Source organism: Carassius gibelio, chromosome A13, assembly GCF_023724105.1.
Source record: "Carassius gibelio isolate Cgi1373 ecotype wild population from Czech Republic chromosome A13, carGib1.2-hapl.c, whole genome shotgun sequence".
NCBI classification, from domain to species: Eukaryota; Metazoa; Chordata; class Actinopteri; order Cypriniformes; family Cyprinidae; genus Carassius; species Carassius gibelio.
In genome coordinates, this window is record NC_068383.1 from 16,913,010 (window position 1) to 16,927,416 (window position 14,407).

Consider the following 14,407-nt stretch of genomic DNA (forward strand, 5'->3'; position numbering starts at 1 on the left):
AGTGAACAGGAGAAGCAGGAGGACCATTTTCAACTATTAGCTTTAACTCTCCTGTTGAAGTCTTGTACAGAAGCACATGATTATCATTGTTCATTATTGCTAAACCTATTTTCAACTTATTTAGAAAGATTCAAAATTGTATGTAATTTTATAAAGACATAAGTGAGGGTAGCACCATATTTAATTTTTGACATGAATGAAAAGGTGGATTTTACTGTTGTTTAACAAAATACAGATTCTTTAGCTGATGAAAAATCCTTCCAAAACACTTTCAGTAGACAAAAACTTACTTAAAATAATTTTGGAAGTTATTAGATATGATCTAAGACCTCTGTAGTGCATGCCATTTGTAAAGACTGCTGTCAAAAAAATCTCTTTGTATGCTTTTCAGAAAGGCACATTGATTGGACCAATGGTGTGAGTGTGGGGCGGGACTATCTGATTGGCCTGCCAATGGCAGATGGGGCAGAGTCTGCTTTAATGGTCCTTTATGAAGAATAATAGCTCCAGTTCCTATTTACTTTCTATATATGGAATAAAAGCTTAGACATTCTGATAGATAAAGAAAATTATAATAATATGTTTTAATGATATAAAAATGACAAAAATATACTCTAAATAATTGCACTGTCCCTTTGAGATTGGGGTAATCTGTTATATGTTCACTTTGTGAAAATGATGTCTTAACAGACAAAAGATGTTGACAGATTTTCTGCGAAGTCTCTGAGCAATTCTGTCTTCACCACAAACAGCCCAAAATTCACATGCTGTTAAAAAACACCAAGGCCAAGAGAACATTTATGAAACCATGTCAAACCTTTCTGGTACAGTGATAACTCAGTTCCTTCTCTCTCTCTCTGTGTGTGTGTGTGTGTGTTTTGTCAGACTGCACTGTCAGGCCAGTTCCCAGCAGCTCACGCACGACCTGTAAGTCCAGGTCAGTCTCTGTTATATACTGTACTCATACCTCTGCTCGCTCTTGAACTTAAAATGCCATTTCATGCATCCTGACTTGTTTACACAGTTAAAGAGTTGGATTCTCATACTAAATATGGCCAAAGTCTTAAAAAACTTCCTCCATCAGGGTTTGTATTAGTTTGGTGCTGAGCAGTTGCAGGTTCAAATCTATTCCGTTTCTTATCTTGAGCACTTACTTTTGCTTTATTCCTTCTATCCACACTCTGTCCTAAAGCCAGTGGAGAAAATCTGCCCAAAACACAAGAACTGTCTAATGGTAATCAGCATTCAGAATAATGAAAAAGTGAAATATCTGGATGCACTGTGGTGATGAGAATGTTTGGGGAATATGTGAATAAACTGTCATTTAAACAAATGCCTAAAAGATATAGTGGTGATGAAAAATGCTTTATTTTATTTATGCTTAATATAATTACTTCTGAATCTTAGAATTTTGGAGAGAACTGTGACCTGCATCCACAGAGAGAGAGAGATTGAGCACACAAGCAGCACAGCAGCTGGTAGCCATGGCTGCACATCACGCTAGACCAGCCACCCACAGATGCTCATCCAGATTGCTGCTAGAGGCTCGTCAGCAACAGACAGACAGTGAATCGCCGAATGCTGACATTCGTTGGAGATTATTGCAAATGGAGCGATGCTCCGCAAAGCGCCGCCGCTTTCTGCTCTGTTAATACAACCATGCTGTTGTTTTGTTATTAGACTCTCCCTCTGAGCGTTTGTCTAAGAACACCCACATGCTGACCGCTTCCTGCTCATGCTCACAGCTCATTATACAAGGCCAATTAGGAATTATGCTAGGCCATTTGAAATAAGTGAAAGCATTGAATGAGACAGAAGAGACAGCCTGGTGCATTCCTCTTCTTCTGTCGAGATGATTAGTGATTAGTTTTTGCAGTACTTGTCAACATAGTGGTGCTGGGTTTCTTACTGAGTCTGCATTAGGGTTGTCCCGTCTGTGTCACTTTCTCCTCAGGTGCATGTTGAGAAGAGAACGGACATGAGGTCCATGAGGTCATGTGATCAAGTGAGAACCAATCATTATGTGACACATTCCATATAACTACACAATGAAAAAGTCATAGATCACTAATTTTAAATAAATAGTAAATAAAAAGCATATGAAGAAATGAGGACATGATTGCAAGACTGTGATGCAAATTCCAAAATATTCCAAAATCCTTGAGTTATTTATCTTTTTGTATGAATTTTATCAAAGATAAGAGGGTGGCTGAAAAAAAACCCCTCTCTCTCTCCTTTTTTTTTTTTTGTGAGCCATTTGTAGATTTCATGTGCGAGGCTTCCGGGCTCATCTGTTTCTAGCTATTTTTGGCTGTACATTCACAGAAAATGGCTTACTTCTACATTGAAAAATAAGTGGATATTTATATCCATCATAAAAAAAAAAAAAAAAAAAGTTGAAATGAGAAAATCCTATAAAATATAAATGTACAATTATAATTTTATTATACAGTACTATATAGATTCTGAGGTGCTATATGTATGGTGAATCATAAATGTTTTGTCTGGACTCTGGAGCAAATCAAAGAAACACGACTCGAGCCACAGCAGATTGACGTAGTGCTTTATTTAAGCAGTCTGTAAGAAGGAAAATAATGTGCATCCCTATCATATACATTTACGTGTAAAAATACTAGGATGTACTGTGTACAAAAACAGTTTCTTGCAGATAAGCTTTCCGCATCTGCGTGGGCCCCTAGACTGTATTCAAGGAAATAAACTTTGTTTTATGACGGATGGTAATACAGTTCTTTTATATATTTTTCTGTGTTAATCCCTTTCATGTAAAGTTCTTAACCACAAGACTAGTTCTTAATGGATCTAATGACGGAGCTAGCAAGGTCAAGAAATGTCACAAACTCGAAAGCTACATGGACATAAAATGTTTCTTTTCTTGTCTTTTTTTTTTAGAATTGTCTTTTTGTTTTGTTTTTAAATAAATACTTTACAGTTCATGCTCATACATAATACACTACCAGGAGCGCAATATAGAGAGAGTCTGTTGTAGACAGTACAAACAGTAGCAGCAGTGTGCACACGGATGTGCGCTTAGAAGGGATGAAGCCCTGTCGTCTCCATGGGTCCCTTCCTCACACTAGTTCAGTATTCAGGGAATAATGACTTTAGGTCCTCTGAAATTCTTAAAGTGTGACAACAGTACAGCTCGACTTTTCTACAACACTAGAGCATTTGGGAATCTTGGGAAATATTAGTCTGTCTGTGTCTCCTGGCAGCATTTCAGGTCTATCTGCATCCACACCGTTACATATTACAGAGCACAATCACTCAGGAAAGTAAAGTAGCATGAGGTCATGAGGGGCCAATCTGTGCTTTCAAGTATTTTCTTCTTTTTTTCCCTCTCATTTTATTTTCCTTTATTCTTTTTTTTCCCAATAAGCAGGGACCTTTTTTTCTGATGCTGAGCTATATAAAAAGAGCAATGGGTATGAAAGTGCTACTACAGGCAGATACAAAGCCAAGTGTTCAAATATGGAGTTACAAAAGTGTATGATTGATTAGGCCAAAGCCAAAGGCCCTTCTGCTGTTTAAATAAAGTATTACTAACAAACATCTTTCACATGCAAGATACGGCTCCACTGAACATCACCGTTCTCTGCCACTCCATGACTTGAGGAAAACCCTTCAGTCCCTCACAAGTGCATATTAAAGTTAATGGAATGGATGAACAGCATCACAGTATGAATGATTAATCCTAATGAGTACAATCTGTACAATCACAAATCTGAAGTGACAAAAAAACAAAACAAAACACAAATACAAAAGGAGTGCTTCCATCTCCCTATTCCATATAAATTGAAACTGTAAATGTTACCTAACCAGAAAATGTAAAACAAGACACAAACAGTTGAAAAATATTCAAGTTATTCACCTGATAAAAAAAAGAAAGAAAGAAAAAAAAAAAAACAGTCAGCAGTCTAAAAAGCCCATTAAATTAAAATAGGTAGTTCTTTAACTTTTTTAACTCTTTAACCTCTCAAAAACAATAAATAAATAAGACAAGAAAAAGGAATGGGAGAAAAGACAAGGAATGATCTAAAGCAAAACGTCTAAGTTGGAAGACAGGGAATGACACAAACAGTGAAATTTCCCACAGTACCACCGCTGTGCTGTCAGAAAACATTATTGGGTTGGACATCACAGTTTGAAAGCTAAAACCAGTCAAATCTGGCAATAGAGCAACAGTACCATGCTACGGCATCTCACATTACACCAGTGGACAATTCACAATGCACACAATCAACGCAGGCATTTTGGCGGAAAGCTTGAGGGATTTGGACAGAAACTTTCTGAATCATCCTTAAACAGCCGCCATCAAACCCATGCCAGTCCTTAACAAACATGCAAGAAACCCCACTCTAACAGACCTTGTTCTACGTCACATTTCATATAAACACCGTCCAAACTCACTCCATCCTCGTGTATCACTTCCCTCTTCACTAACGTCCCACCTCAACATGAATATTCTCCCCCCAACCTCTTACCTAGGCTGCACTTAGCCAAATTTCCTCAAAAAGAATCAAGGCAATTATAAAAGAAAGATTTTACCATTCCTACCCAAATTAAACTGACACCCAAAACACAACAGCAACATGCACACGAGCATGTGTTTTATTGCCAAACACTATCAGGAAATATACTGCATAAATTAAATTATTACTCAATTATCCAGATATTTCCCCCTTTGATGCCATTTAAAGAACACTGTCCATCTCAACTCATTCATCACTCAACTTTCTTATCAAGCTTCATCCAAGTAAATCCCCAGTCTGCAACCATAACTCTTCTTATGCTAATGTCTGATTGGCGTATGAGTCTGTGGTGGATGGATTTGATTTGTGGACTACTGTATTTTAAGAAGGAAAGTGAACATGACACTAGATGCAGCAAACCACATTAGCACTAAATAGTATTTGACTTACTGTATCGATATCTGCATTCAAGTAAAATGATTCCTTGTTCACAGTCCTGCCTCGAAACAATGAGAATGTGCAGTGTTGTGTTTAAAAGCTTCCTGCTCTGTTACAGACTTTAACATACAGTAACCCATCTGAATAAATCAGTATGGTCTTTTAAAGCCCTTTCATTGGTGGAAAGACAAGCAACACATTTCGATATCACTCAGACTGCTCACGATGGAGAGTCAAACTCCTGTGGGGGAATAAAACACAGAACAACACTACACTGGTGTGAAAAGGGAAAACTACATAAAAAGCAATGAAGGCCTTTGCAGTGACCCATTTACATTCGTAAGCCTTTTTAGGTGCATTTAATTCACTCAAAAACAGGAGACTCAGAAAGCTTAACTCTTAATAAACGCAAGGACAAACAAACAAAAAGACAAAAATAAATTAAATTCGCTTAAATATGTTTTCTTTTTTTAATGACTTATTTTCTTATAAAACCAAAAAAAAGTGCTCCCTGTCGTTCTTTCCATTAATGCTGGCTTTTTGTTGTTTTTGTTGTTCCACTGCTTACACTATTGAGCATTGAGTTGAAGGCTTTCACACTTGTTCTTAAAACAGTTTGGGCTTTGGGGGAATTCAGTCCGATCATCAGCTATACGTCACAGCTGTGTATCGGTGGATAAAACATTCCACATTAGTCAAACGTGGAACGTTTTTCCATGGAACACTGGGACAATCTTTTAGGGAATGATATGTAAGAAATAAAGCCTTGGATGAATACATCTGAGTGAGTTTTTCTTGCGGCTAGTCTAAGTGAGGGTTTAGCGCTGCATAGCTCAGGTTCACAGGGCTTTGTACGGAGGAATACTGAGTTACTGAACAGTGAGGGGTAAAGCTAGTCCTGAACACAGATGTCCTCTGTGAAGCCTGAGTAAACCATTTATGGCAGTTTTGACTTTATATAACAGAAGGTGAACCTTAAAAACAGTAACAACAGAAGCAGCCGAGACCGGAGCGGTTTTGAGTAGTTATATTACATGTACCTGGAATCGTAAAAACCCATGTGAATCTCTAGCCATGCAGTTGGATGTATTTATCTGAACTAAATGGATGTCAAACACCTAGTTACTAGTTCCCACTGAATAAGGAATGTGGAGCAACGTCTCAAAAATGGAGAAACACAAGAAGTAAAGAAAAAAGTCCTAACAAAAACAGTAAAAGTTCTCTCATCCTGACACAACCTTTGGGCTGGAGCTGTGAGGACGTTTGAGCGGGCTGAACCTCGGTTCGAATCGAAGTGCAAATTCCCATCACCCTAAATCAGAAGTTTCCCTTGGTCTACATAAACAAATGAAAGAACCAAGATGGACGATGGAGGGTCGAAAGGGCCAGGGCTGTTAGAAGCTGAAGACCAAAATTGTTCCAGTGGTAACCTTGATGAGGATGAGGCAGTGTCGGCTGCGTGGCGCTCACTCTCTCCCGCTGGCGGAGTAGGAGAACTGGGGGAAGTGTGGCCGTCGCTCGTTGTCCATGCAGTCCATCCCATCTTCATCGACTGCAGAGAGGGGCACAGCGGTAATCGGTCAGGTGCAGCCAAGCTAACAATACAAGTCTTTTTTTTTTTTTAACAGGCTCATGAGTATAAAATGTTTTCTGCAGTTAGCCGTGAAGAAAACTTTATCTGAGCCACTTTTACACTTCCCATCAGGTCGCAAAAAGCCTGCAATATGCCAAATAACTGGCACCCACACACTTACAGGAAACAAGCTGTTGAATATGGAGTCTGTGGAAGACTTAACCGTTTGCAGGGTGAAAACAAGGTTGTTACTTTTCTTCAAACTTAAATGGTCCTCCACATCTTAAATATCGACAGACATTTTACATTATCATATCATTTAATAAATGTGTATACAGTCAGTGTTGCTGATGGAAAAAGTAGTTTACCTCTATGATACATGTTACCTCTTATAACTTAAAGGATTGCGGGTTTTTGAGTCTCGGTACTGACGGGTGGTGGGAGTGAATGTACTTCCACCCTCAATACCACAACTGAGGTGAGACCCTTGAGCTAGGCACCAAACCCGCAGCAAAAATGGCTGTGTTCACAGTGTGTGTGTGTGTGTGTGTGTTCACTACGCACTTGGATGGGTTAAATGCAGAGCACAAATCCCGAGTAAGGGACACAATACTTGACTACACATCACTTTCACTTTCAAAAGTAACACCCATAGTTTTCAGGTGATCGAGATTTGTGCCAAAAAAATGAGAAGATAACTAAGTCAGCACAATATCAGACATGTTTTCTTCAATACGCTTTGGTGTCATTACAGAATTGTCAATGTATGCAGAGATAAACAACAAACATCTGACAAACTCACATTTTTCAGGAGGGGTTATTGTAATCGTCTGAGCTGTGAACTCTTCATCGAAATATCTGGTATCTGTCTCTGACGACACCTGAGGCTTGAAGGGAGGTATCAGCTGAGGAAGGAAGAAAAAACAGAGCACCTGTTTGTGCAGATCTGACACTGAATATAGTCTGGCGAGCTGGAGGGCTCAATCTAACGCCTCTGAACCACACCTCCTCTGCCAACCATTGTGCTATTTGAGAAGGCTGTTCAAGTGATAGCGACCTATTAGTGCACTGTCATGTACTATTACAAATATTTTGGTTGTGTGCACTTTTAATAAAATTTTACTCCGTTTTTTTCAGTCATCATTTAATAAAATACTGAGAGCACCTTTATGTGTAGTGATGCATAAGGACAGCATCAATTCTGAATTACCTTTTTATCATAGACATCCTGCCAGTCAATTCCAGCAAAGAAACTATGGCGCATTATTTCCTTAGCATCATCCGGACCTCCACCAAGTCTGACAGGAAAACAAAAGCAAGCCACACGTTTTTAGTCAGAAGACGACTTATGAACTTGCACTAGTTAGTTCCTATCTAAATAAGTGCTGTAACTGAAGCCAAATACAGAAAGACCAGTTGAAATGCATAAAGAATAAAGTTAATTCAGATCAATATTGTTCTGACTTGCGGCTGTGCAGACTGTACCTCTTATTGGGATCTTTGATGAGCAGGCCTGACAGTAGGGACTTGGCATCAGCAGAGAGGGTCCTGGGGAACTTGATGTCCTCCATCAGGATGAGCTCAAAGAGCTTCTCATGGTCCTGATTGTAGAAAGGCAGTCGGCCACACATCATCTCATACATGACCACACCGAGACCCCACCAGTCCACCGCACGGCCGTAATCATTGTCCTCCAGCACCTGAAAACAAAAACACACCTGAAAACATTTCTGCATGAAAGCATTCATGACAAAGCGCAGGTACACAGGTGGACCCAAAAGTGTATCTGGACAATTGGTACAGAAATAAAACATCTCATAATTAAAAAAAGTGTTAACCTGTTAATCATTCTTGGAAAACACTCCAAAAACTCAAAAATATGGATGTCTCAGCACCAGTGTTGTGCAGAATTGACTCAATTTCAGTTGATGAGTGGGAATTTGAATTGAATCGACACATCCCACAGGAAGCTGAATTGGAATTTTGGTGACAGAAAGAGGCATTTAATGACTTGCAATTTTACTACATTTAATCCACTCATTTATCCATCCAAGCCATCTATCTATTCATCCATACATCCATCCTGCCAGCAATCTACCCATCCGACTGTGTCTTTATACCCCTTCATAAGGCCTATAAACCTTTCAAAAGCTTTTTCTCCAAAACTCCAAACAAAGTTTGCCTTGACAAATGCCTCTATTCTAGTTAAAAATAGTCCCTTTAATAAAAATAAAAAAACAATACGGTTTGCTACCTCACATCAAATTCAGGAATTGAATTGTACCGGTAGTTTAAAAGGCATTCTCAATTCAATTCTGAATGATGCAGAAGAACAGCTAGGTAAACATATTTCAAAAGAAGTTGCTCATGTGTAACCTAACACTGAATCAATCTCATCTCCATAAGAGTCATTACAGCTAAGAGTTCCTAAATGAATGGCAGTTATGAACATCAGTGCTTATATATGAATATCAGTAGCTGGTAATGGCAGCCCTTCACACACTCTTACTGTAGAGCTTCTCATCACCAAACCCATGACAGCGTGAGCCAGCTCCATCTCTCCGACCCATCGGTGCTAGACTGATAAAAGCGTATAAACATTCATTCTTCTCCGGTCTATCAGGTCAAAGATCCAGCTCAGGATATATTTGGATCCTGGAAGCACAATCCTAAAAGCCTGATATCGTTGGATCAAAGCTATACTTTTGGGCAAGCGTCCCGGGCCCCAATTACTGAGGATGCTTCACACCTTACCGGTGGCTCTTAAAGTCTAGGTGGCGGAAATAAGGCGGCTGCAGTTCGCGTGCAATGTAGAGGAGCTCTTCAGAGAGGAGAGTAGTGATTAATACGTCTGACTAATGACAAGGCTGGCTGGCACAGAGCCAGGGAAGCATATGCTGGTGGTGTTATAATGATGTCTCCTCTCTGATCTTTAAAAACGGGCAGACCTGTATAAGTCAACAGCAGCATTCATTACTCTGTCTGATTAGGGAGCACAATGTGAACGTCTATGTGTGAACACAGTGCTAACGACCTCCATAAAGTGAGATGGGTGTATATGACTATCCACTTATAAATGTCAGAGAAAATCTTCTGAATGGTTCATTGTGTGCTTTGAACTACACTAACGTTCACAAGATTGGGATCTGTATTTTATATTGTCACTTCTCAAGGACACATTCAATTAATATTATGTAGCAACATTGATAATAATAAAAAAAAGTACCAATTCAGCATAACAGAATGATTTCCGAATGATCATGTGACACTGAAGACTAAAGTAACAGTAGCAAAAAAATTTCGCTTTGCTATCACTAGAATAAATTACATTTTAAAATATATTCAAATAGAAAACCGTTATTTTAAATTGTAATATTAATCTATAATATTTTTTTACTGTATTTTCATCAAAAAATGCAGCTTTGATGAGCAAAAATAAATGGCTAAACAAACCAAATGTATTTTTTGCAGATGTTCATGTGCATTACAGTGATTTTACCACAGCTAAGGGTGCTTTAATAAGTGTGAGCAAATGTGTATTCAAATTACATGGACAGAATGTGTGTTTTTATGCATGTCTAAATCCAGGACTGGACAGAACTGTGTGTTCTGGAAGCAAACAGGAGCGTAAGCGAGGACGAGGACACCGTTCATGTGTGTGCGCGGCACGTATGGGTGGATTGTGCTGTTTGTCCTGGGTGTGTGCGTGAGCAGCTCGGCTGCAGGCGGGGATGCGATTAATGCACACAGAGCCAGTTGGGGTCTCCCTGTTCCAGAGCCACAGGCGAGGAGGAGCGGCCGCAGGGGAGGAACAGGCCCCTGCTCGGACAGCCATGTGGCAAGGCTGCTGCTCCCAGGACTGGGCCCTTGGCAGGGCTGGACAGGGAGGGATGGGACAGAGAGCCTGTGGCTCCACCAGCCCAGTTCCTCAGCAGGGCAGTGGAACAGACAGCCTCCATGAGCTTATCCCACTTTGGCCGGGCTACACGACGACGCTTGCACACATGCACACAGATAAGGGTGTGCAAAGTGCAGTCAAATATATGCACACATAGTATAAACACACACCTACTGCCGTATCCAGGCTTACCTGCTGCTAAGCACCTGTCTGCATCCTTCAAGAAGACGAACACTAGCCACACCTGCATGCTGACAAACGAACATCCTGGAGGCTCATTCAGAAAAAGCTAATGTGCTCTAAATCACACCAGGAAACTAGTGATAATGTGCTTTATTGGTTGCAAACATGCTGTAGAAATTCTGCAGTTCCTAAATGCTAAAGATGTGACAGATGAGACCTCAATGACAGATGATATACAGCTTGTGAAAGCGAACTGTTATTAGAGAAGTATTTCTGTAAATGTATCTTAATTCATTCTCATTAACACTTAAAACATTTGCCGGGGGGCTAAATTTATGCGAAACAATTCCAGTTTCACTTCTGTAACCCTAAAAGCAAATCTTTTTTTCCTCGAAATATTTTTCACACTCGCTCTCTTTCTTCTTCTTTTTTTTTTCTCTCTCTCTCTCTCTAATCCCCCTCTACTTTGCATCTCCAGAACTTGGCTCAGGCAGTGCTCTGTTATTTTTACACCAGTACGGCAGTATAGATATCCAGGTTTCCCAGCCACCTTCTTCCAACCTTCCCCATCTGCCACCATCTGCCTCTGTTTAGCATGTACTTTTTTGTGCAATCACATACTCTTGTGAAAAATAACCAACACTCAAATCATCTCCTGGCACAGCGGCCAGGCTGAGCAAAACAAAATGTTGCGCCAAATTGTATTCCGTACTTTTTCGAGTGGAATCTATACCCCCTCCCACTCACGCCCGCTACCCCCTCCTGTCTATAAATATGGATTTAGCCACTGCAATCTGGTCACCATGTACACCTCTGGTTGGACAGCAAACTACTGTTCAAAGAAAATAAAAGTATAATATTTATTTTTGCTATTTAAAAGACATGATCTGTGCTCTGATTTAACAGGCTGCATTTATATTACTGATATAAATATCTAACACAGAACTTGATTATTATTGCTATGATAGCAGTGTTTTTTATTTTTTGCTCTAAATCACATTATTATTATTATATGCAAAATATTACTATAAACTTGCATGCACAACACTCTCATGACAGCTAAAACTAAATATTTGAATGGGACCATTTAATCATTCAAGCCATAACTAGGACTTATCATCATAAATTAGTTTATGGTCTCCTGCATATGCTCCATTGTTTATCCAGGTTTTGGAATAGTCGTGGATTTTGTCGATCATGAGGGGTTTCTTTACCTCTGGAGCCAGATACTCAGGCGTCCCACAGAAGGTCTTCATGGTAGCAGCATCAGTGATTCCTTCCTTGCAAAGGCCAAAGTCTGTGATTTTGATGTGTCCGTCTTTATCAAGCATTAAGTTCTCCAACTAGGCAGAAAAGAAAAAGAGTGTGGATTTGCTGACTTTTTGAAAACGACAAACACAGAACTTACTAGTTTACACAAAAATGAGCTCTTTTCAAATCTGCATCAAATTAGCACTTTGAATTGATTGGATTTATTTCATTTATAGTAAATTTGAATTAATATATGACTGACACAATGTGTATTTTCCTTCCTTTTTCATTAAATCATCTTAATAATACAACGAACACACGCTGTTTTGGCTTTTACTTGTGTTGACCTCATGATTAATAACATAAATCCCCCCAAAAAACTAAAAAAAACACTTGTAATAGTACCTACTTGGTTAAGTACTTGTACATTAAGTGTACTAGTATCCTTAATTCATGATGTTAATAATATCTTTTTAAAAAATTATAAAAAAGTAGACAACTACATGGGTGATATATTTATTCCCTGGAAGTGAAAAGAAACTTCAAGCCACATTAATTTAACATTTTAATTTTAATGGCTAAGCTGTTTGTCCAAGTTTCTTGGCACTTCCACAACCGGCTTGGTCCAAGGCTGCGAGCAAAACACTGTGTCATCATCCACAGCCGCCAGAGTTCGATGTTTCCAAAATCCAAAGAAAAAAAGCCCCAAACTCTAGAGCTTTTAATTACATTTTCCGCGTCCCATGACATACAACTCAGATAAAGGCATCGCGACAGAACAAAACCTTCCCTCTACATATATGAATTCTGTCCCCTTGTTCTGTTTACCTTGAGATCCCGGTACACAATCTTGGCAGAGTGCAGGTAGTTGAGGGCGGAAACGATCTCGGCGCCGTAGAAGCGCGTGCGGTCCTCGGAGAACACCCGTTCTCTCGACAAATGGAAAAACAGCTGCAGGATAAACAGCAGGGACAGGATTGCAATAATTACTGATTTATTGGAGGAAATTAACACAACACAAACTGCCTCACATCGCCATATTGAGATGATAGATGGCGAGGCCCTCGGAGGACGCCCAGCGAACCCAGACAGCAGCTGGCACATCATCCCCGGCTTTCCAGAGACAGGCCAGCGCGGCCTGTTAAATCAGCATTTTAATCAATACACCAATCTTGTTAAAGGCAGCGCTGCGTGCTCATGGGCTAACGCTCCATTAAAGAGGCAGGAGCTTCCTGTCCCCTGCAATCATCTTCGCTGTACCTTTTATGGAGTGCCCCGCACTTCCTCTTCCCTCCTGAGTCAGATGTCAAGGGTTTCTGTCAAATGTCTGGCACTCAGCTCCACTTGAACCCGGCTTACCGAAATTACCCAGAAGCCCAATGAGGAGAGTCTGTCTATTAATTGCTGTGGGATGTTTGAATATGGCTGTCCGGGGAGAGCTAACGGAGGAGGGGGTAAGCGGGTGGCGTGTTGGGGACCGGGGTGGCCGAGGACAGGTGTGCCTTCATCAGAGCACTGGCAGCTGTGAATGTGGCCAGGCTGAAAGGGGAGAGACGGATGGGCTCTGAGCAGCGTGTGGAGGTTAGAGGCTCTGGCTGGACCAGGCAGGGGGAGCAGGTGACATTGCAGGCTGAGGGAATGAGAGCGAGATTGCCGCCTCTCTGATTAAACAGCACCGTTGGTGGTGGAATTTCATTTATCAAAACTTGATAAGCCCCTCAAGATGGAATCCTGCGCTCTGCCATATCAACAGAGTGATGCTGTCAAACTTCTACCAAGCACATCCTGAGCAACTACAAGTATTTAACTAAACGTACAACACCACTACAATACATTTTGACTATTTATATCACCTTGACTGACATTTTTCAAACAATATTCATAAGCAATTGGTTTATTCAATATCGAGATTGGTTTATTTAATATCGAGTCAGCCGATTAAATGGCACCATTTGGTAAGCACTACTACAGTCAACAACAAACTGTTCACAGGTAAAAACGTTATACCTTGTTTGCATAATTCCTCAACTTTTTATGTAACAGCCATTCATTTTCAAGTGAAATTTAAGTTACACATAGTTCAAATATTTGTTGCTATTGTCTTAATAGACATTTAATTTTTTTAATCCATTTAGATAGCAAAATAATAATATAATGCATAAAAATAAAGGAATAAATAAAAATATGTTGATATTGATTTGATATTAATTTATTTTTTATCCATTTACAGTAGGTTGCAAAACAAACGTGCATAACATGATACATTTCTACACATTTAGATTGCAAGATCATTTTGCATAAAATGGTGTAATAGTAATAATGTATCATTTATAAAGACCATTTAAAAAAACTGGTTATTAGACACTAAAATATAATTATAATCGGCTGTTAATAATATTGGATGATCATTTTGTTACTAATAACATTTTTCCTAAAGGATAAGAGAAAGTCTCTTTAAACTCTGGATGCATCACAAGATATGATCTTGCACCTAACTTTCCCTGATAACAGATTAACATTTTTAGCTCCGCACAGCCTCACAGAGAGTAAACAGATATTAGTGACGGCATTACT

At 39.6% G+C, this 14,407-nt stretch overlaps 2 protein-coding genes across 4 annotated transcripts in view; one reads left to right on the plus strand and one right to left on the minus strand.

The window, feature by feature from the left end:
• The window catches only part of LOC128026319 (serologically defined colon cancer antigen 8 homolog), a 34,421-nt gene extending 31,687 nt beyond the window's left edge, over positions 1–2,734 (plus strand). The window contains exons 3-4 of the mRNA XM_052613322.1: positions 886–937; positions 1,408–2,734. Coding sequence (XP_052469282.1) covers positions 886–931 — 46 coding nt within the window. The 3' untranslated portion in view covers positions 932–937; positions 1,408–2,734. The remainder of the gene's footprint in view (positions 1–885; positions 938–1,407) is intronic.
• Positions 2,552–14,407, minus strand: part of LOC128026318 (RAC-gamma serine/threonine-protein kinase-like) — an 81,354-nt gene continuing 69,498 nt past the window's right edge. For all 3 annotated transcript variants that reach the window (XM_052613317.1, XM_052613318.1, XM_052613320.1), the window contains 6 exons: positions 12,662–12,784; positions 11,797–11,925; positions 7,987–8,201; positions 7,712–7,799; positions 7,304–7,406; positions 2,552–6,480 (listed from right to left, as the gene is read on the minus strand). In XM_052613317.1, the coding sequence (XP_052469277.1) occupies positions 6,395–6,480; positions 7,304–7,406; positions 7,712–7,799; positions 7,987–8,201; positions 11,797–11,925; positions 12,662–12,784 (744 nt within the window). In that variant the 3' untranslated portion in view covers positions 2,552–6,394. The remainder of the gene's footprint in view (positions 6,481–7,303; positions 7,407–7,711; positions 7,800–7,986; positions 8,202–11,796; positions 11,926–12,661; positions 12,785–14,407) is intronic.